General features: G+C 41.8%; 2 protein-coding genes across 4 annotated transcripts in view; both read right to left on the reverse strand.

The window, feature by feature from the left end:
- hnf4g (hepatocyte nuclear factor 4, gamma) overlaps nt 1-6,857 on the reverse strand; it is a 17,425-nt gene extending 10,568 nt beyond the window's left edge. Inside the window, exons 1-3 of the mRNA XM_083778171.1 lie at nt 6,649-6,857; nt 2,372-2,537; nt 1,155-1,249 (exon numbers count right to left, since the gene is read on the reverse strand). Of these exons, the coding sequence (XP_083634297.1) occupies nt 1,155-1,249; nt 2,372-2,537; nt 6,649-6,778 (391 nt within the window). The 5' untranslated portion in view covers nt 6,779-6,857. The remainder of the gene's footprint in view (nt 1-1,154; nt 1,250-2,371; nt 2,538-6,648) is intronic.
- gpr141 (G protein-coupled receptor 141) overlaps nt 1-19,059 on the reverse strand; it is a 111,904-nt gene extending 92,845 nt beyond the window's left edge. Inside the window, exons 1-5 of one of the 3 annotated variants that reach the window (XM_083778616.1) lie at nt 18,904-19,059; nt 18,308-18,442; nt 17,780-17,900; nt 17,064-17,460; nt 16,487-16,753 (exon numbers count right to left, since the gene is read on the reverse strand). In XM_083778616.1, coding sequence (XP_083634742.1) covers nt 16,487-16,753; nt 17,064-17,460; nt 17,780-17,900; nt 18,308-18,440 — 918 coding nt within the window. In that variant the 5' untranslated portion in view covers nt 18,441-18,442; nt 18,904-19,059. Of the gene's footprint in view, nt 1-15,631; nt 16,754-17,063; nt 17,461-17,779; nt 17,901-18,307; nt 18,505-18,903 lie in introns of those variants that run through there. The other 2 variants (XM_083778617.1, XM_083778615.1) reach the window with 2 other exon arrangements.
- Between the last annotated feature and the right edge of the window lie 3,914 nt (nt 19,060-22,973).

Raw genomic sequence — 22,973 nt, forward strand, 5'->3', positions numbered from 1 at the left:
CACGTCGTAAAAGCAATTAAAACAGCTTATGTTTACGTGTGATTTCCGGACATTCAGTCCCAAGTCACCCCCGCGGCGCTGTCTGTCTGTCACTGACCCTCCTCGGCTGGCTATATGTGGCAGTAGGAGACCGCTCTTCCACACTGCACATTATCATTTACAGTCCTCAGTTCAGGACAGGTCGGATCAGGGATGTCCGCATGCATATCATACAACTGAAAAAGTGACAATCCAGTGGGAACACGGAACACAACCTGTTTTCACCGCTTCGACAACTTGTTTCTCATATAAACTTTAATTTCTATCGATAAAATCGGCTATGGTCTTGCCAGATATCCATTCATATTTCATATACAGCCCATACTTAAAAAGTTTATTTTTTAATTCGGAGATTCGGGCCGCACAGCTTTCAGAGAGGCAAATGGTTTTGTGAAATTATCTCAACTCCGCCTCCTCAAACCACGCTGTGCTCTGATTGGCTACACGCAGCTTTTAAAAGCTCCAGCGTTTCAAAGCAGCTTTCAAGTTGAGTTTTGGTGAGAAAAAAAGAAAGCAAAAAAAAAAAGCTGTTCATTCCAAGCTTCAAAACGCAAAAGCTGCTCTGCATAGAGATAACATGGGACCACGAAGCTAAAGCAGAAGCTAGCTTGTGCAGTGTGAATGGGGCTTAAGCCTCTGCTTGGTTTCAGGCTTTCAGCGATTAAAACGTCCAATGCAGTGAATGCACAGCTTACTGTACATGTTTTACTATACATGCTGTCCGTCATAGCAAGAAAGGAAACGGGTTCATGGAACTTGTTTACACCTTTTTTACACATGTGAAGCTGTGATGTGACAAGAATGTAGATTTTTGAATATCTTGATTCTTGTGAAAAAACAATATCAATGCATCTACTCCATGCAACAATATAATGCAGAAAAATACCACCAATTTATAGGTTGACATTTCAGTACAAGAACCTTCTTCATGTCAAGCCTGTTGTTTAAACTAATAATAGCCATAACAATCATGTCCTTCCATAGTGGCATTCTATGAGTTATAATAACCACATTTGATCTGCATTCATCATGTGTAAACTCAAGAAGGGTTAGGGTTAGATTTCAATCAGAAATCTACAATCAAAACAATAAAATGTTGCAGTGTGTGTTCTTACCTTCTTTTTTCATACCAGCCCTGAAGCATTTGTTGAGCCTGCAGAATCGACACTGGTTCCTTTTGTCTTTATCCACAACACATTGTCTGCTGAACCTGCGCATGGAATATACAGTACACATTATGGTGACATACTGTGCTGAACCTGTAGCCTACATTAAATGCAGTATAGTACAGTAGTATACACATGGTGACATATAGCTCTTTTCAACTACAAGAACTATAGTGACCCGTGGGGTGCAGTACTTACAGTAGTTTAGACAGTTTTTGGTTTAGACTAGTCATTGGTTAGACCAGTCATTAGTCCTACACCTACAACCTATCTCAAACCCTCACCCTAAACCTAACCTCCCACGGGGCAGCACACCTAAACCTAGCCTTAACCCATGTCTAACCAATGACTAGTCTAAACTATATGCACCCCGACCCGTGTCATGCCAGTTCTCACAACCTAGTTTTAGCCCTTCTCATTAGGTAGTACTAAACCTGAGTTTCCTACTCACGTTATCAAAGTTACTCAGTAAATCAGTGAACAGTAAAAATCACACCTGTGTGAACTGAGTGTTGCAACTCCCCCACCTCCCCCCCACCTCTCTCTCTCTCTCTCTCTCTCTCTCTCTCTCTCTCTCATTAGCAGGCAACAGTGGAGCACTATCCCTCTCTCTGTTTCTGGCACAACAGCGCCCTTACTGGTACTCATAGTCATATACTGGTGCTCATTAACCAACACATAGGCGGACACATGGGTACATAGGTGAACACGGACATTGCTGTTCCTTGGAGTGGTTGCACCACTCAAAAAGACACTAGGATTGTTCAACTATACGTCCACCCCAGCTCCTACTTGTTATGCGGGTGTGATTTGATCAATGTTTGTATTCTATTTGTTCTATACCTATCTCCCCGGGGGATCTCTGTTTTGATGTACTCCAGGTGTGTGTGTGTGTGTGTGTGTGTGTGTGTGTGTGTGTGTGTGTGTGTGTGTGTGTGTGTGTGTGTGTGTGTGTGTGTGTGTGTGTGTGTGTGTGTGTGTGTGTGTGTGTGTGTGTGTGTGTGTGTGTGTGTGTGTGTGTGTGTGTGTGTGTGTGTGCATGTGTGTGTGTGTGTGTGTGTGTGTGTGTGTGTGTGTGTGTGTGTGTGTGTGTGTGTGTGTGTGTGTGTGCCGTGTGCATGCGTGTTTGCATGCTGTGTTGTGCGTGTGTGTGTGTACCTACGTACCTGCAGTTGTAGACATGGTTCTTGCGTATGGAGCGCCTGAAGAAGCCCTTGCAGCCGTCACAGCTGGAGGCCCCGTAGTGTTTGCCCGTAGCCTTGTCCCCACAGATGGCACAGTGGCTGTGGACGCCATCTGTCCCCACTAGGCCAGGCTCTGCAGGCATGCTGTCTGCAACGTACATTAAATTGTATTGGCATGAGAAAACATATGTTTACATTGCAAAAGCACGTGTCAAAATATAATAAAAAAACAGTTTAATAAATGGCCTGGGAAAAGTATATAGTTGGAGGGGTTTAACAGGGTTTTACATGTTATGGTATAAAGATATTTGAAACACAGCAGCTTTGCGCCGCGGTCACCTTTGGGACAATTCGCAGCATTTTCTCTCAAAACCATATTTGCAAAAAGCCCTCGGATTTAAAATAATATGTTTAAAGGTAGCAGCTCTGTTTCTGCCTATATGTGCAGTATGGTTCTAGAGGTATACTCTGTAAGATTGCAGGATTCAGTTAACATAAAATCAGTTTAGCCACTTGAACCCTATATACATCTTGTATGGGTGTCCCTTGTCCAAATATTTTCAGATGTGTATACATGCATGGACATTGGCCAGATAGAACATTTTGCCTTATATTGGTTGTTAATGGTGCCCCAACTTTCAGCAGCTGTGAAAGATTCCCCTAGGGTGGCTGAATAGACACCAATGTGGGATGTGTTACTGTTAGTAGACAGTGACACATTTACAAACACATTGGTGAAGAAAATTCTTGGTAAGAAATGTATTCCCTGATTTGACAATATTCTCTGACTATCTTACAGAAATTATGTGATACTACTATCATGCTCTTAGACAGACAGACAGACAGACAGACAGACAGTGTTCACAAGAGACAATCACAGTATCCTGTAGGAGTGTCTCTCATGATCGTCTGTGAGTGACTGATCACCCATGGACATGATTATGTGACATCATCATTCCCATGCTGTATAGAGACACACCACATATACAGTAATATACACATCAACACATTAATTGATATGCATTATTTGCAGAAAGTATACAGCTAAGGAATTGGACCTCTAAGTGTAACTTAGATGCACCACTTAGATACTTATATTTTAATATAATTTAATCCCACACCATGGAATCTCATCATGCAGTCCTTTGGGGAATAACGTTTGTATAAACTATAAATCCAGTAAACTTCCCTTCTGTTCAAAATGTGTTTCCACCTCTCTCTGGTAGAGTCCATTTTCATACCCTTGACCTGAAAGATGTCATGTTTTACTTACTAAGTCAATTCAATGTTTGGGCACATATTTCTCGATCCCTCCCAAGCAGGTATTTTTAGCAGTAAGCCAGTAGGACAGAAAGGTGTCAGGAAAGGAGTGTTCAAATAATGTGGTGTATCGATCTGTCTGCTTTCTCAAAACTCTTTTCCTGATGCTGTTATGCAAACATCATCATCATCGTTTAGCCTAAAGATCACACGCATGCATGAACACACACACACACACACACACACACACACACACACACACACACACACACACACACACACACACACACACACACACACACACACACACACACACACACACACACACACACACTGACACACACCCATTACGTGCCAAGGAGAGTTAAAGTCAATGTTCTACCAGCTGTATCCGTCTTTTTCACGTGCACTGCAAGTGACATAAGCACATCAGAAAGATCCCTATCTCCCTGCTCTACTATAAAGAACACATTTATGAACCATATCTGCAAATCCATCTGGTTAATAACTACTTATAGCAAAGCCAGAGGTTCCTATTTTCTATTACAGGGGCCCACTTGAAAAGGTGTTCGCGGCCCACCCATGTGGAAGTATGTACAGTTTTATACTCTCAAGAGTTAAAGATCTATAAAGGTCCATTTGGTTACCAACTCTCCATCATTTAACCTGAGTCTCCTGCTCATACCGCTCACAAGAGGGAATCGCTATCAGAAGACTTTGTTTAAACAAGAAAATATCACTTCTACTCCCTACTAATCTATCCTGGTATATGCTGTATTGTATTACTGTCCTATTTTGATCACAATCAATAGCAGGAATTTTAAATTGATACCTAAATGTCATATGCGTTCATCCAAATGTCAGAGTTTTGGGATAGTCTCGCTCATGTCACGTCCGAGTCAAAGCTGAAATGGGACATGTTAAATAAGATTTAACATGCTCACCCAACCTCTTTCCTCCACTGAGATTTATCACTAACATACCACTGCATAGCCATGCTGTTTAAGAGATCAATCATTTACATACTGTACAGTAAATCACGACCGATTGATAATTAATTGCATGCTCTAGTATACTAATGTTGATAAAAGCTTAACTAAGCCCTAAATCTAAGATGAAGGCTTAAACCAATACACCAATGGCATTACAAATCCATATCAATCTATTTATGAGACTGTGATACTGTAGAAACGCTTACAATCCTGTTTTCTACAGCAGGGTTTCTCAATGTGGGTGCCGCAGAATACTATACTAATTCATCAATATCAGTTTAAGCACTTAGGCTAGTGGTTTTCAACCTTTTTCACACCAAGGTCCGTTATTTATTTGGGCATTTGAGCCACAGACTACCATTATGATGAGATTTAGCCTCTCGGACCCAAAACTTTGAATATTTTGTTATCGTTGGATAAACTTTTGTCCACAATTCCATGCTGTATTGATATGGTAGCATAATCAAATGATCAAAATAACAGTTTGGTTGGGAGCACCTAGAACCTCCTCAAGGACCACTGATGGTCCCCGGGCCCACTGGTTGAAAACCATTGTGACTAAAACCCTCTCTACTTAGTTGCCCTGTACTTGGTACATTCTTTTTCAATCTACAGTACACCAAATCTCTTCACCAAAAACTACAAGCTCACAATGCCACATTGTGATCTTGTACATGTTGCTTTGGTGAATGTCCCCCCACCCACCCCCCCCACCCCCAGAATAGAATGCTGGGGTTAGAGTGGTTAGTTACTTCAAGTGTAATGTAACGTTAATTTCAATCTGTCCTATAATGGAAACGGATATTGTCTCAAGTTTTCTTCCTGATAAAATGTGTCTTAAGGGGAAAGATTGCAATATTTATGTAGCCTACTGTAATATGACATGATAGGGTGCTATAAATTAGGCGTGCCGTGGATGGAAAAGGGTTATTTACGGGTCAGGTGTGCCCTGAGCCAAACAGGTTTGATAACCACTGTTCCACAGATAACAGCATTTTATATCATCAGTTAACCTAATCAGTAGAATGAGTCAATCAATACACTGCAAATGACGAGTTTTAACTCTGAGTGTGTCAAATGCAACCAACACAAAAACAACATCAGGTGTATTTGAATTGTTAGCAAAGACATCACATGCACAGCTAAACCAATCTGGTAACACTCTTGAATGTTTATACATTGCTGCACTAGATGGCACATATTTTCAAACTGCATCAGACACTAGGTCAACAATACGGTCGTGGTGAGCAATATACAGATTTTTGTATGCATTACATCCATTTGTTGTGTGTGCGATGGATTCTAGGTGTTGTTCAGAATCATGATGGTTTATACGAGTGGAGTGTGGGTGTCGGGATGAATTCTAGCGGCATATTACGCACTCACACACACACGCATACACACACGTGCACACGTGCACACACACACACACACACACACACACACACACACACACACACACACACACACACACACACACACACACACACACACCGGCAATGATATTCAATGTGAACCAAGAGTTCCAATATGAAGAATGTTTCTAAAAACAACAGAAAACTAACCTCTGACTTAGTTTGCACAATTCTGGGATGACCTCTCTCACAATCCATAGAGATGTATATGATTTGCTGTGTGTCCATGTGAATGCTGCTGGTTTGAGGCAGTAGTGTTTTATAGGTTTGTTAAAGGGATGGTTCAAGAGGACAGTACAGTAATGTGCTGTATGTCAGCTGATAGTTACCGTTACTCGGACTGACACAAACAAGGGCAATTAAACCGCTTAAATCCTATAGTATCAGTTTGTATCCCACCCAGCTGCTGCATAGTGTTAAGTGGTCAGATGTGTGGGCCACATGCCACCATGACATTTAGTTTTTTTTATAATCAATGTTATATCATCATTAAAATCATGGAGTTTCTTCATGTGTGAGCCCACTTGGCAATATCCTCCCTGGCCACAGGTTGAGGAATGTCTGCGATAACAAGCGAGCACCCATCACTCACCTCCTCCTCCGTACAGGACCTCAGCGTTCTCAAAGCCCAGGGTGCTGTAGGACGGGTCCAGACCCTCGTAGTAGTTGGTTACTTCCATGTCTAGCAGAGGTTCACTCTGAGGAGCAGCGGGATACCTCATTCCTCTGTGTCTAGCACTGCTCTCCAAGCCTTCTCAACCTTTCTCTGCAGTCTCCGTTTCTCAGTGTCTCAGTGTCTCAGTGTCTCAGTGTCTCTCTGTCTCTGTCTGTCTGTCTGTCTCTGTCTCTGTCTCTGTCTCTGTCTCTGTCTCTGTCTCTGTCTCTGTCTCTGTGTCTGTCTCTGTCTCTGTGTCTGTGTCTGTGTCTGTGTCTCTGTCTGTGTCTGTGTCTGTGTCTGTCTGTGTCTCTCTCTCTGTGTCTCATGCACTTCTTTCAGACATCACAGAGTATAGGTATAATCTCAGGTGTAAGGTGATCAATACTCGCGCAGGATTGGTTCAAGGACACGTGAAGGGGCGGGGCCAAGACTTCTCACCTTGTTGCACATGACTTGATCTGCCCTTGTGTTTCTCACAGTGGTGTGTGTGTGTGTGTGTGTGTGTGTGTGTGTGTGTGTGTGTGTGTGTGTGTGTGTGTGTGTGTGTGTGTGACTTATCACAGTGATGGACAGATAGCGCAGAAGGAAGAGAAGATAAAGCTCCGTCCCTCCTCTCTCTTTCTCTCTTTCTATCTCTCTCTTCTCTCCCCTATCTTCCGTGACTTTTGTCAGGTTAAAAGGATACTTGGCACTGATTGTGTCACTGTGTGGCACTGATTGTGTGTGTGTGTGTGTGTGTGTGTGTGTGTGTGTGTGTGTGTGTGTGTGTGTGTGTGTGTGTGTGTGTGTGTGTGTGTGTGTGTGTGTGTGTGTGTGTGTGTGTGTGTGTGTGTGTGTGTGTGTGTGTGTGTGTGTGTGTGTGTAATATTGTAACCCAACACTGTCGTAAAAAGGACTAAAACATAGGCAACTTTTATCCACTTTCCCTATTTATTGTACATTGAGAATCTTTAAGAAATGTGAAATAAATTAACCCTCGGGGCACAGGTCTCCACCAGGCCAAGTCAGGATATTGTGGCCTAGTGGTGCTTTATTATGCCAATTGGAAAAGGGTGCCATTTCTTCTTACGCCTTTGACAGCAATCGGATGATTTGAGGCATTTTGTTCCAAAAATGTGTTTTGCCAAAATCCACCTGTTGGTGGTGCTATAACAGGCCAATGTGAAAAGGGTGGGATATATATTCCTCAGCCTAGTAGGAAAGTGCGTGAAAGATTGTGTTCAAAGTGGAAAAAGTACTCAGATACTAGTACTCTGTTCCCTCAGCACCACCTGATGGCCGCTACTACTACTAGTAAACATATTGGTATCAAAATGTAGGCCTACCTTAAGTAACAAAGTAAAAGTACAAACATTTCTTCAAAATGTATCAAACATTAAAACGTACAAATGTACAAGTTCTACAAGAACGCAACACTGGTGACAGCGTAGTGGGTAGAGATCTGGTGATCTCTACCAGAACGGATCACCTCCTGGCCCCGGTCTGTGTGCCGAAGAGTCTCTGAGCAAAGACACGGACGTAACCTTCAACTGCTCCCCCCCGAACGCTCATCATAACCATCTGACATGTTTGAATTATTGTTGTTTTTTAGATTATTGTTCATGTCATGATTGTGTGTGATCAGTGCATAGGACCTGAATGGAAACAAGACTGCTAGGTCTTTCTTCGGTGTATTCCTTTTGGATCAAATGCTTACCTTGTGTTGTTTGTATTTGGTTTTTATATTGTCTAAAATATGCAATCAATCAATCAATCTGAGCAGCCATCATTCATGGGTCAGGGTGAAGCTGCGGAGTTGGGATTAATTTAACACTAGCATGTCTGAGAGGTCATTTTGACCGTTTTTATTTTATTTTGAAGTTGATTATCTTTGCCTATGAAGCTTTCAGAAGGTTCCCCTTCCATGACCATCATCATCCATCACCATTCTATCATCTCAGATGGCATCTGAAACATTTTCTAAATATGAATTTAAGCACATGATACATGTACTTGTGTCCCTTTTTTCTTCAGTCATGCTAGTGGGATAGTTGAGAATTTATTAAGCTGTATGAAATAATATAGTGGTTGCAACTGTATTAGAATTTGGCAATGTAAACGTATGTTTTCTCATGCCAATAAAGCCCTTTGAATTGAAATGAATTGAATTGTATTAATTGAGGGAGTGGGAGTTCTCCTCTGGTTTTGGTGAATATTAAGTAGTTCCGGTCATGTTGTGGGGGGCACAGGGGACCACGCATTAGCGTCATTTGTATTGTTGACCTATTTCCACAATTGACCAGAACTACTTAATATTCACCAAAACTAGAGCAGAACTCCCACCACGGAAAGGCAATCAATTAATACAGTTGCAACCAGTCCACTATATCAATGGCAAGTATTTCATACAACATAAGTTAAAACATTGAGAACTATATCCCTATATGGGATTAATCAACAAAAAAGTCTACAAAACAACTCCCTGAGGTTACTTTAGGGGAGTCTTGTATCCAAGCATAAAGTTATGAGCCTCATATAGGGACTGTGGCAAAGAGGAGAGAGAGAGAGAGAGAGAGAGAGAGAGAGAGAGAGAGAGAGAGAGTGTGAGTGTGAGTACATGTGGCTGATCAGAACCGTGTTTCTCAACCTGTGCACATGATTTGTGGGGGGGTCCCCAGATGACAGTCAAGTGACAATTCTAGGACTTTTAAGACCTTATTAATACTTAAAAAAGAAACAAAAGTGATCATCAAACTATGCCATAAAAAAGTGTCAAACATTTATAAGGAAAAAACAGGAAAAAAAAGATTGTTTGGAGAGGGTCACGGCCTAAAGGTTTGTGTGTGTGTGTGTGTGTGTGTGTGTGTGTGTGTGTGTGTGTGTGTGCATGCGTGTGGGGCATGCATTTGTGTGTGTGTGTGTGTGTGCAATGTTGTGCATGTGCATGTGCATGCAGGCATGTGTGTGTGTGTGTGTGTGCGTGCGTGCGTGTGGGGCGTGCATTTGTGTGTGTGTGTGTGTGTGTTTGTGTGTGTGTGTGAATGCGTGCGTGCGGGTGCGCTTGTATGTATGTTGTGTGTGTGTGTGTGTGTGTGTGTGTGTGTGTTTGTCTTAGAGAGAAAGGATTGACATACATTAGTGTTTAACTAGAGTGTGAGGCCCAGTGTGCTGACTCATCATGGTCATTACAGAATGAGGAAGTGCTCGGTCTCCATAACGTTGGCACGCTGCAGAGTGACATGCTAACGTGTAATAATGGACACATAGCGGTAACCACGCTGCAGAGTGACATGCTAACGTGTCATAATGGACACATAGCGGTAATCACGCTGCAGAGTGACATGCTAACGTGTCATAATGGACACATCAACACGCCCAGGCCACATGACAATTATAGTTTGACAATAATTTAGATCAAACTTTGAGATTATATGATATCTCTCATGTAGCCTATACAAAGTCATTCACTCACTTGATCACATAAAAGGAGAACTTCACCCCATTTTCAACCTTATTATCATATATCACTAGAGATAAGTATCGGATCGTCCTTATTTGGTCATATCGGGTTGTATCGTTATCGGCGAATCACGGGTTATGCGGTTGACACTATGGCAGGTAAATAAAATGTTGGGGCATGTGGAGTTTTGCATGTCGAGTTGCCCAAACTGCAAGTGCACATTTGAGTGAGGAGTCTGCTATAAACACAACACGAGATATATACTGTAGGAAGATATCTATAAACACAACACGATATATATAGCTAGATAGCTATAAATACTCTTGGTCGGTGGACTTCAAAATAAGATATATTTTATTTTTTTATTATTATATCTATTATTCTCTGTATCCGTATTAGGTATCGTTACGGTTAACACATAAATTGTGGTATCAGGATCGGATTGGAAACGAAAAAAGTGTATCGGGACATCCCTAGTCCTCACTATTGCTCATTATAAGATGGCACCAGGTTCCAGGTTCACTTTATTTTATTTTTCGCATGTTTGCACATCGTACTCAGGACCAGCAGTGCCTATCAATAAAAAACAGTTCTGTCTACTCACTCCGTGTGTCACCGGTGTGCTGTTCAGAAACCTGCCTACCAGTGACATCATCAGTGGGAGATTCCACGTTACCATAATAGAATTGACAGTCTTTCTCTGACTGGAAAGTTAGCATACTGAAAATAGAAGCCATTGAGCAACAGCATGCAAACAAGTATATAACTCAACTCAAGCTTAAATTGGAATGCCAGAAAACAAGAGAAAGAATGCGTGGTCCTTGAGAGGTATTTGAAGATGCAAAGGAAAACCAAAGCAAACAATACATTGAGATCAATCAAATATTGTTTTGGCTCTCTCCGTTAATAGTCCAAAGACACGCTCTTTGAAGAGGATCAACCATTAGAAAAGTCATTTGGGTTTCACTGTATTATTATTATGTAACAAACATACAATAATTCCTGTCTTCCAAATACAAGAAGTGAACATATAGTTGAACTCCTTGAACAGCTTGACTGTAGAATTCTTCCCTACGCTCCTTTCTGTGTAAATACTGTATACCTTATTATTCTGATCTTTATTCCAGTGCGTTTTGTATTGTAGGCTATTTGTATTGCATTGCATTGTATTTTCTATATCTAAAACATCTAGTTCCTTGACTATGTTTCCATTTAGTAGACGTGATGAAAGACACTATAATCTACTTTTTTAGATCAGTTTGTATCAATCACAACAATCATATTTGTTTATACAGTGATCCAGTGTTTTTGTAGCTGAATGAGGGAAGGGGAGCGCTTGTTTTCCTTACAAGCCCCGGCCGAAGCCCTCCAGTCACTAGCCGTCCCACACAGCAAGTGACCGGGGGGCTTTGGGCGGGGCTTGTAAGAAAAACAAGTGCTCCCAATCCCTCACCAAATCATCTCTTCTGGATTCTCGCCTGCAAGGCTAAGTATAAACTAGCAGTATAGAACGGGAAGGTCACACAATTATGAATTTCTATAGAATATCTTGCTTACAGTGAGATTGAGCTAACAGTTACCGATAAGTTTAGAAAAGTTGACATCTAATACACAGCCTGGCTGTACTGGCAGAGCAAACAGGCACTAGTAGTCTCTGTCAGGATTCAGAAAGATGCTCTTCCTGGTAGCCGGGAAGTACTTTCTTGTAGACATTGTTTTTGTAGTGATTTATTAAGAATTAGAACTGATTTAATTTGGACGTGTCTATGATTTTCATGTTGCTATATTTGTAGCCATTTTAGAAAAGCAATGAGGCCATGTGATGTCTCAGATTACCTCTATTTTATAATGGCTGAGTGAGAGTGTCGGAGACACACCTTTCTTAACCCATTTACCGGTAGACACAGATTAAAAACACCTTTTTAAAAGTTTTTTTCTTTTTACTTACTTAAATATTCAATACTTTACTAAGGACACTTCACTTTTAGCCAATAGTTCCGCTTCACAGGTAGAACGAGCCCTCTCTTTGCAATTATCTAAGAAACAAATTTCAATTTTCTGTGACGTATTGAATTCCTACTCATCTATATCCTCTCAGATTACTAAACAGTCCTGGGGAAAAGATCTGGACGTCTCTATTCATGATGAGGGCTGGGCAGATATGTGGGCCTATGCGAAACAGATTTCTGTTTGTAACCAAACTAAATCCATCCAGTTCAGAATATTACATCGTATACATATAACTCCTGCTCTCAAGAACAAAATGGATGTCAGTGCGTCCCCATTTTGCTTTAAGTGCAAGACAGAGATTGGTAATTACGTTCACTGTCTTTGGTCCTGTGTGAAGCTTCAGAACTATTGGTATGACATTGTGTCAGAACTCTCTGTTATTTTTGGTGTGTCGATCGATTTAGATCCGTTGTGTCTTTTACTTGGTCTCCAGGATGTTCATGTCATTGATGTCAAACATAATTAACGTTTGCTGCTAATTAACGTTTGCTGCTAGGAAAAATATTCTTTTATTTTGGATCAAGGATGTTGCTCCATCAAAGAAATCATGGCATAACATTATAATGGGCTGTATTCCTTGTGAATACATTACATGCATGTTGCATTCTAAATTGGACACTTTCTACAAAATTTGGGACCCTTATTTGAATCATATTGGAACCACACTGTCTGCCACGATACTTGGAGGTTTTCCGTACCAACCTTAGATATCTTATATGCCAGCATTCTTCCCTAGTGGGTGCTCTGCTTTGGGGTGGGGGCTTGTCTGCCCTTTGGGTATGGGGGGGTGGTCGCCCGGGCAGGGGTCTCGATGCGTTGCGTCGGGGCCGCTTCTTGGGGCGGTGGCCCTGCCGCCTGGAGGGGTGGCGGTTGCCGCCTTTGAGTGGAGCATGCATGGGTCTGCTTTTGTTGTAATTATTTGGTGCCTATGATAACTATTGTCTGCCTTTTTAATATATGTAATTAATGTACTGTATGGATGTATTCCCTGATTGAGAATCAAAATTCGAAAGTCACTTGTCATTTTGGTTCATTGTCCTTGTCATGTCTTTGTATATTCAATCTTTTTATTTGTAATAGTTAAATGTTGTGCCTGAGCTGTTTTTTTTTTTTTTTTTTTTGTTATTATGTGTTTGTTATGTTTTTGTTGTGTAATGTCTGTTTGTCTTTAAAAAACCAATAAATATACTTTATAAAAATTAAAAAAATGCAATACTTACATCACAAACTGGACTGGACTATGCAAAATGCTCTAGTTGAGTGAAGGGATTACTTGGATTCAGAAACCAGGGAAGGAGATACTGAAGTAAAAAATGATTGAGAACCACTGGTCTAAATCGCATAAAATTCATGAAATAATACGAACATGATAACTAACAGTCCAACAAACTCATAAGAGAGCTTCAGAAATTCATCATGTCCACTGGCAAAGACAAACAAACATATCTCAACCCGACATGTGACCAATGCAGATTCTCTAATAAACTATATAAGTTTGCTTAGCAACAGACAGCTCTGTGTGGGTCATAAAACAGAGAGCTAATAGGCTATCTGTGTGTGAAGCAGTCATAATTCCACTGCTTCTATTTAAACTGGAGCTTGTTGTTCATGGTCACACAGCATTAAATCTCTCAGGACAGACTCTGTTAACAGCAGAAACCTGTCGACACCGCTGTCCTAAACATGTAGCCTGGTGTTGTACATGTAGTATAGGAATAAACACAGAAGCACCTTGGAGGATGTTGACTATGAAAGGGGAAAAGCCAAACAGAGTTACTGTTGAAAGAAAAATAAACTATTGGAAAAACGTATGGATTTGAACCCTAGACCTCTGTGGTGGTGGACAGCTACTTTACCACTTCTCCACCCGAGCGCCCCATTTTATTATTTGTACAGTTTTGGACATACAAGGCTTCCGCAATGTTGTACTGTATAAGCATTCTTTAGAGGGGAAACACCATGTTACTGCTAGGCGAGCTGTTTTCTGTACATTGCTATCAAACTCCTGTACAGAGTGTGAATGGGTTATCATATCATCTTTACAGCGCAGCGGGTTTTACAAAGTGAGCCTAATCTTATCTGTTGTTCGAGCAAAAGCGCTGTCTGTAAGCAGATCTACGTAAGAACACTGTAATCTCACTTAACACTCGCTACAGGTGGGAAAAAATCCAATAGACTTGAACAACCCCACGAGCACCTTCCCATCCAATGACATGCTGGCCCGAGTTTGAAACCCAGCTGGAAGTGTGCTTGTGTGTGTGTGTGTGTGTGTGTGTGTGTGTGTGTAGGTGGGGTACCACCCAATTACCACCAGAATACAAAAACACATACATTCGGCACCTATAGTGGCAACAAAACTACCCATGTGACAGGCAACATTCAACAAAGACACACCAATAACACAAGCCCATAGATCCTGTATACTATACAACAACTATAATAAACCCCTCCAAACACCTGCCTTGCAGGATTTGTGCCTACCTCTCTCTGTGTGTCCGTCTGTGACGTGCATTTAAAAATCCACACCGTGCCCCCGGTGCTGTCTGCCAGTGCCTGCGGAGGTGTTGCCCCAGCCTCTCTCAGCCTGTGTGGCTTATAATTCATGGAGCGACACATTGGAGGATGGCGCCGCCATAGTCCTGTCATTTAATACCATCGATTTACTAAACAAACTCAAAATAGGGTGGGGGAGGTTAAACAGTAACTCGGGTGCCATAAAATCTAAAAGCAAAAGGATCAGCCAGGGTGTGTTTTTGTATGTGTATGTATGTGTGTGCGTGCATAGGCCTACAACTGAGACTATAACCGAGGGCGGCAGGTAAGGGATTCAATGGGTCTGAGGTAATGTTTCACAAAACAATAGTGACATAGTAACGATTTGAGACATGTATTTGACTGGGCTGTACTGCAGGCTTATAAGTACACAGATCAGTGAAGTGTTCTCCAAACACACCGAGGTGAAGATGCTGTTTTTAATCTTTTCCAGGTTGCCTGAAAATGGAACCATGTTGGATAAACAGAAAATAAACAATATAAGAGCATGTAGTTATTGCTATATAGGCTGAGGTCAGTGTTGCGTTTAGAAAAGAACACTAGGCGGCAATCATGACAGTTCATTTACTGTAGAAATTCACAGAATGCACATTGCCATTGGTTCTCTTCTTACTGTACACCAGAGATTCTCAAAGTGGGGACTGGGGACCCCCAGGGGTCCTTGAGCGGGGTTTCCAGGAGATCCCAAGCAAAATAAGTTAATATAGCATCACAATCAGTTTAACCGGTTTAAACACAAAATACAAATTACGTTGGCAGACGATCTACAATATCACAATGTGCAAAAAAAAAAGTGACACATTAAATACAAATACATTAATTTGGGGGTCCTTGACATGAAAACATTTGAGAACGACTGCTGTAAGCACACACGTACGCACGCACACACGCACATGCGCTTCACTCGCTTCACTCACTCACTCACTCACTCACTAATAATAATAATAATAATAATACATTTAATTTGTAATGCACTTTACATTTGAAGCAAATCTCAAAGTGCTACATCAAGAAAACAAAGCAGAATATTTAAAAGATAATAAGAATAAAAACAGTTATTGCATTTCGATCAGTGGTCGCCTTTACACAGCTTAAGGTTATAAAAAGCACACGGGGCATCTAAAGGTCCATCTAGGCAAATACCTTGTTAAAAAGGAAAGTCTTTAGTCCCCTTTTAAAAGCGTCCACGGACTGTGGTGCTCTCAGGTGGTCGGTGAGGGCATTCCACAGCCGAGGAGCAGCTGAACAGAAGGCCCGGTCCCCCATAGTGCGGAGATTAGTCTTTTTGCCTTTGAGTGAGTTAGAATTTCCATATAGCGGAGGGAGCGGGTGGTCCGGTTTCAATGAGTTACTTTAGTTTAACTAGGAAGTGGAGTTTCTGTGGATGCACTGATGGGTGAGGAGGCAGACATTGTATTCTATCTTGAAGGAGACGGGAAGCCAGTGTAGGCCTGTAGGGAATGGAGTATGGGTGTGTCTGTGATATGTTTGTATTTCCTTCCCACATTCATCAGGATCCTAGCAGCACTGTTCTGGATGTATTGGAGCTTCTGGATGCTCTTGCTATAGGGATCCCGATGAGAAGTGCGTTGCAGTAGTCGAGCCTTTAGGAGACAAAGGCGCAAACTAGTTTTTCTGCATATCTGGCAGGGTGAGTGTGGGACGGAGTCTGGCTATGTTTCTGAGGTGAAAGAATGAGGTTTTGCAGTCAGTCAGTCAGTCAGTCAGTCAGTCAGTCAGTCAGTCAGTCAGTCACTCATACATACATACTCAGTCACAGCACGTGGGCCACCTGACCCGCATGACCCTAACGAAGGTGAACATGTCGACGCAGTTCAGAGTGGTGAGGCTCAGAAACACCTCGTTGATCCTCTCCAGCTGGGCAGCGTGTTCTTTGTGGTTGACATATTCTATGTAGTGCAGGCGGAACATGGCGTAGGGAAGGAAGCACACCACCATGATCAGCACAAACAGGGAGGACTTCGCCTGCCTCCAGAACTCCTGGTCGTTCCTCCAGTCCCTGACGTTCTTCCACACCTGAGAGTCATTAGAGAACAATCATTAGCCTTCACTAACGTCCGTTTCATGTACAGCACGTATCTGCGGTGAGCAAGGAGAGAAAGAAAAGAAAAACAGAAACATGTCGAGGAAGGGCAAACACGCACGCACGCACGCATGCACACACACACACACACACACACACACACACACACACACACACACACACACACACACACACATGCACGTATGTTTTCTATCTGTGGCAACACTAAATGGCTGCCAGTGCTATCCACATACAGTAGCAGCAGGTATGCACATGAGATTACACACTGAAGGCAGACATTACCTTCACCTGCACCACCGTCTGCAAGGCCACCAGCACCAGAGTGGCCCCGATGATCAGCAGGCTCGTAACATAGTTGAACAGCTTGGCGCCCATCTCTTTTTCGATCAAGTACCCGAACTGAAAACACTCTGAGTGGTCGCGGTGGTGTGTGGCGTACTTGAAATAGACGACGCACGGCACCGCGATGAGCACGATGAGCCACACGAGTACGCAGGCGATGGCCGTGTGACAGCTCCGGACGATCGTCACCGGGGTCTTGCGGAAGGCCTGCAGGCGTGTGACGACGATGATGACGTAGAAGATGAAGGACATGTACATGTGGATGAAGATCATGCTGCTCACGATCTTGCACAAGGCGATTGTCAGGAACCACCGATGCGTGGCATAGTAGTATATCCTGAAATAATTATTTAAACAGGTTCAAAACTACTCATTCAAATTCAAAATCTATTTTCCCACAGTGACCTGCCAAGAAGCAGCATTATTACAAATACTAAACAAAAAAAAATACAAAAACAATACAAATGCAATACTAAACAATACATTATGACACACACCACAATATCCAGTTAAAAATGCAAAACAGGATCAGAAACTAACATGGTTACTTCAGATGCAGCAGTGACAAAAAAAATGAAATAGTGTAAAATAGTATAATATTGCAAATAGTCTCTATGCTAAATTCCCTCGCCCCTAAGTGTTCAGATCCTCATTACCTGAAAGGCACGGTAAGTAAGTAGATGAAGTGAGCGAAGATGAGGTTGAGAACGGCGAGGATGGTGGCGGAACCCTTCTGAGAGCTGATAGTGTAGATCATCTGCCACATCTGGCTCAGCCCTGTGAAAAAAATCAAATGTTCAACCCATTTTGGCCTGACCTTGAAATTAAAAAACAAATCTTCTAAATCCTCCAGTTTTCTGAAATAAATATTTTCACGATTTTTTGTAGCTGTATGACTACACAAACTTTGCACCTATTAGTGAGAGAGACAATGCTGGAAGTTGTTTTCCTGGAAATAAATTAACCAAACACTTAATGTCCCTGTAAACTATAAAGTTAAATCAATAATACAGTAATGGTCTCATTGGTCTGGACCTGTTATAAGACATCACATATCAGTAGCAGTATCAGTTAAAGCTTTATTCATAGGAAAATACAGGACCCTTATCAGGATTTGATTGATTCTGATTAAATTCCTTCATTTGTATGGGTAGCCTGGAACTTAATGTCGACACCCAACCTACCTATGAAGCCGATGATCAGAACCACACAGTTAACGGCCAGGATGAACTGGTGGTTCTCAATGTAGTTCAACTTGGTCTGAGGCGTCGAGAGGTCGCTCATGTTGAGGGAGTTCTGGTTGGTGGTCGCAGCCATGTCTGTGTGCAGGGACGTGCAGAGAGTGTTAGAGAAGCAGGGGCTGAAATCCCGTAAGAGGGCACTTTTGGACAAATAATAGAGAAAATAGCTGATCTATAAAGCTCTCAATGCGGCGTGCTCCGACTCGATCAGTAAACTAGGATCACATCTAATGCAGACACACTGTAGTGCCTCGATCAGTAAACTAGGACCACAGGCAAACCAAGAACCTAACATTCAATCTAAACAACATCAACATCATAATCTGTAAATTGAAACTATAAAGCATTCCAGGTCTAAATAGCATTTTAACCCATTTAGGCCTGAGATTTGTGCCGCATTTTCACGATTTTCACAATTTTTATAGCCACAGAGTGGCGCGCTATGAGCTTGTAGATCTGCTATTTTTCAATAGCTAAAGTATAACGTAATGCTTAAAACACCAAAAGGGGTTCCCGGTTAACTACAGCTGTAGACATACCTTTTTGTTGAAGGAACACCGTGAAGTTGCTGGGTGCCAACCAACGACGCACGTAAAACCACTATAGCCTACACATGTCTTACAGTCAGAAAACAGGAAAGTTGCAGCTTCCACCATGCATTGCGTTTGAGCGGGTGTCATATAGGATGCGTGTGTATCAATGTGTCAACAACCTACTGTATGATGAGTGTTCCCTTTTTTACCTAGCTTATTGCATGAGGTTTCACAACAGGATAACAAACACAGCCTTGGTTGAGACTGAAGACCACAGAGCCATGGAGGCATGGGAGCTTCCTCCTTGTAAAGTGTCTCTAGTCTACACCATGGGAAATGAAAGTTGACATTAACCAACAGAAAGGCTTGTGAGATCAATATTCACTAGGGGTTCTCTGGAGCCATGGTTGCACCACTATTAAGTTCATACGCATTTGTAGCCTATGGGTCGCGAGTGAAATTTCCTATTTTGTTTATAATTATATTATTTCAAAAGACTTTTCAAAACAAAAGGACTTGCACATGCACACGTGCACGCACGTGTGCATGTGCGCACGTGCATGCGTACACACACACACACACACACACACACACACACACACACACACACACACACACATAAGGCAGATGGCTTCTTGGTTAGAGTGGGTGACAATATTATCACACGAAAAGATGAAATTACCTACCTAGGTTCCATCCTGGAGGCCAATCTTTCCGGTGATAAAATGGCCACCAACGTAATCAAAAAAGTCAATCAAAGAACAAGATTCCTTTACAGGATCTCCTCACTGGTCAGCAAAAACACCTTGAAGACCTTAACAGGAGCCCTCGTACAAGGTTTCTTTGACTATGCATCCACCTCTTGGTACCACAGCACCTCAAAGGCCCTTAAAACAAGGCTCCAGACCTCCCAAAACAAACTGGTCAGGCTCCTACTTGGCCTCACCCCCCGAACCCACCTCACCCCTGCCCACTTTGACAGGCTGGGATGGCTTAGGGTCGACGACAGAGTACAGCATCTTGCAATGGGTCTGGTCCACAAGATTCGATACACCACCAAGATACCCATGTACCTGTCTAAATACTTCCTTAATGTAAACGAAGTCCACACCCACAACACCAGAGGGAGTGCAACAAACCATGTACAACCCAGATTCGGCACAAACAAGGGACTAAATTCTTTTCGCTCCTATGCCACCAAAATGTGGAACGCCCTACCAACAGTCATTAAGACATGTGAATCCCTTGACTCCTTCAAAACCGCTCTCAAAGGGCACCTACGGATGGCTGCAATTCGAAACTGGCCTCTGTAAAATCTGAATCCCCCCCCCCCCCCCCCCATTTTCCCTCACTGTATATTGTATCTTTTCCCTTTTTTGCTTCCCATATGATGAATTCCTGTTCTGTACTTTAGCTACATAGAAATGTCTATTTGTATGTCTCTAAATGTCTGTATGTCTTTAAATGTTTTGATGAATTGAACAATGTGGACCCTGTTGTAAACAAGTGTAATGCTTAATTGGGTCGTCCACTCACAGTTGACAGTCTTTGTATTGAGTTTGTGCTTAAAATGTACTGTAAATTCTACAAACTGTTAATAAATATTTCAATCAATCAATCAATCACACACGCAGATTTGGTGTCTCCCCAGGGCCCAAAATAGCAGATCTCCACGCTGTACGTGTAAAGCTAACTGTGCTATCTAGATGCTGTGCTCATGGATCAGTTCACCACAGACAGTGAAAGAGGATGTGGTGGTGTTAATGTTGAAAAGTCCAGGGTAGTCCACCGTACGTTGCACATTACTTTGTTGTTTAAGGTTGATAGTGGCTACGATGCATGGGCTCAAAAACTAAGAGGAACTAAAGTGGTGAAAGACTTACACCCCACAATGTTTTTAAGGATGACTTCTTAGAGTCGACAGAGACTAGAACAAATATTTTGTTTATTTATTTTTTACATACTCAACCACGTACGTGCTAAAGTGTGAATAAGTGAGTGTCACGGTCCACTTCTTTGCCTTTGTGTTTATTCGTTTTTGAACCCCACCCCCTTTTCCCCTCACTGTAGGCATATATGTTTTTAGGTGTCGTCTTGCGCCTAGGCCACGAGTATTACTTACTTGGTATGAATAGTGGAGTTTTGGAGCATGTTGGCAAGTGCCGGTGGCAAGGATAGCCACGGTCATGGCGCTCGATCACCACTTATAGGCTCTGATGGAATTTGAGGTTAAACTGCCTCGGGGGCAGCTTGGTCTGTGTATTTTGCGGTGTATCTTAGAGTGTTCCCGTACATATTGAAATATATAGTGGAGAGCTAGTCTCGAATTCTCCTAGCTCTACAGTTAGCTCATAACATTATCCGCTGTTGTCAGCCGCTCCGCGTCGCAGTGACTTAGCAGTAGGGGGTCAGACTCCCATTGGCTTAGGGCCAGTCAATCATGACTAGGTCGCCAAAAAAATCTAATACTTTTTTAATACTTCAACTAACAAGGAGAGAAGAAGTTAGTGTTTGTGTGTCAGTACCAGTAAGTTCAGTGTGGGACACAATGTACTGTACATACAGTACGTACGGACAATCCCAGGTTGTTTCAAGCTGGCGACAAATATCCGACAAATATCTCAAACTCTCAAATATCCTGTTTTCCAGTGGAAAGTACAAAGTAGCCACACAAACAATACAAATCACTAGTACAGAGCAAAATCATTTATTGAACCAACAAATTCAGCTCATCAACACCGTTCTGAATTTTCAAGTACAAACCCATACAAACATTTATTTGTTGCTCTCTGGAAAAAAAACCTTGTAGCCTATCTATATTTCAAGTTTGTATGTTTTTTTCATAAATGAATGCCCTACTTTGACACAAAAGTAGAAAAAAATAGCAACTTTTTGAAAGTGTGTCTGTCCGTTTTTCTTTTATAAATATAAACAGTGCAAAGAGCTTGCACAAAGAGCTATTAACAAGAGCGTGTGACTAAATACATTAGATCCCATTGGAACACAGTTTTGTTTTTCCTTTTCTTAACAGTTTTGGACATACAAGGTTTCAGCCCGGCAGCGATGTTAGTATTATAAAACACATCCCCTTTTCTAGCTTAAGAAGATTAAACTTTTTGGCAGCTACTACACCACCCTCTGACATGTATTGTGACTTACTAAAACGACCTTTTCTTTGGTGAATGTTTAGCACTCTTCGACTATGGGATAAAATATACGGTTAAATATTCAAGTATTTTTATTCATGTACTGTCTATATGCATACACATACTTTGTCCTAAAAACCCTTTCATAAATGAGTCAGATGACATTCAAATGGTTAAATAAATACTGTTTGACACGCGTACAGCCGTACACTACACTACACGCGCGCGCGCGCGCGCGCACGCGCGCGCGCGCGCGCGCGCACACACACACACACACACACACACACACACGCACGCGGCACATAGTCTCCCCACTTGCACTATTGTCGAGACTTTTGCAACAGGGATTTCAACGGGTAGCTGTTTATAAGAATTAAAATAAAAACGTCTGCTATTGGCTTATCGGTTAATTTGCATAATAATAAATACACATTTCAAAATACAAAATTTGTTATATGGTTGTGTAAAATGTTTCAAAAATATAAAATATAACAACCGATGTAGGTATATAAATTAATTCAGAGTATGTGCATTTATTATTACAAAAATAAATAAATAAATTCATATTCCTAAATTAACCAAATGTCAGTTTAAAACTATCAGTCAGTGACATCCCTAGTCTGTAATATCTGTCCAAGTTTCTTGTCTCAATCACTGTATTCTTAAGCCCCATTTAGACTGCAGTCACATCCAGTCAAATCTAATTCAAATGTGATTTATTTCTCAAATCTGATCTTTTGTCCTAACCGTTCAGTCACACTGCATTTGCAAGTGACCAGATCGGATCTGTCACAGATCTGTGATCAGACTGGCAGCCAAATGCAGCCTGAATCAGATCTGTGCCACATCCAGATTGGAACACGAGTTGTTTAAATAAGTCTGAACACAAACAAGCCACATCCGTCCGATTTATATAAAGTTACTGCATTC

The sequence above is a fragment of the Protomyctophum parallelum genome, assembly GCF_964188405.1.
Source record: "Protomyctophum parallelum genome assembly, chromosome: 12".
In the NCBI taxonomy this organism is placed as follows: Eukaryota; Metazoa; Chordata; class Actinopteri; order Myctophiformes; family Myctophidae; genus Protomyctophum; species Protomyctophum parallelum.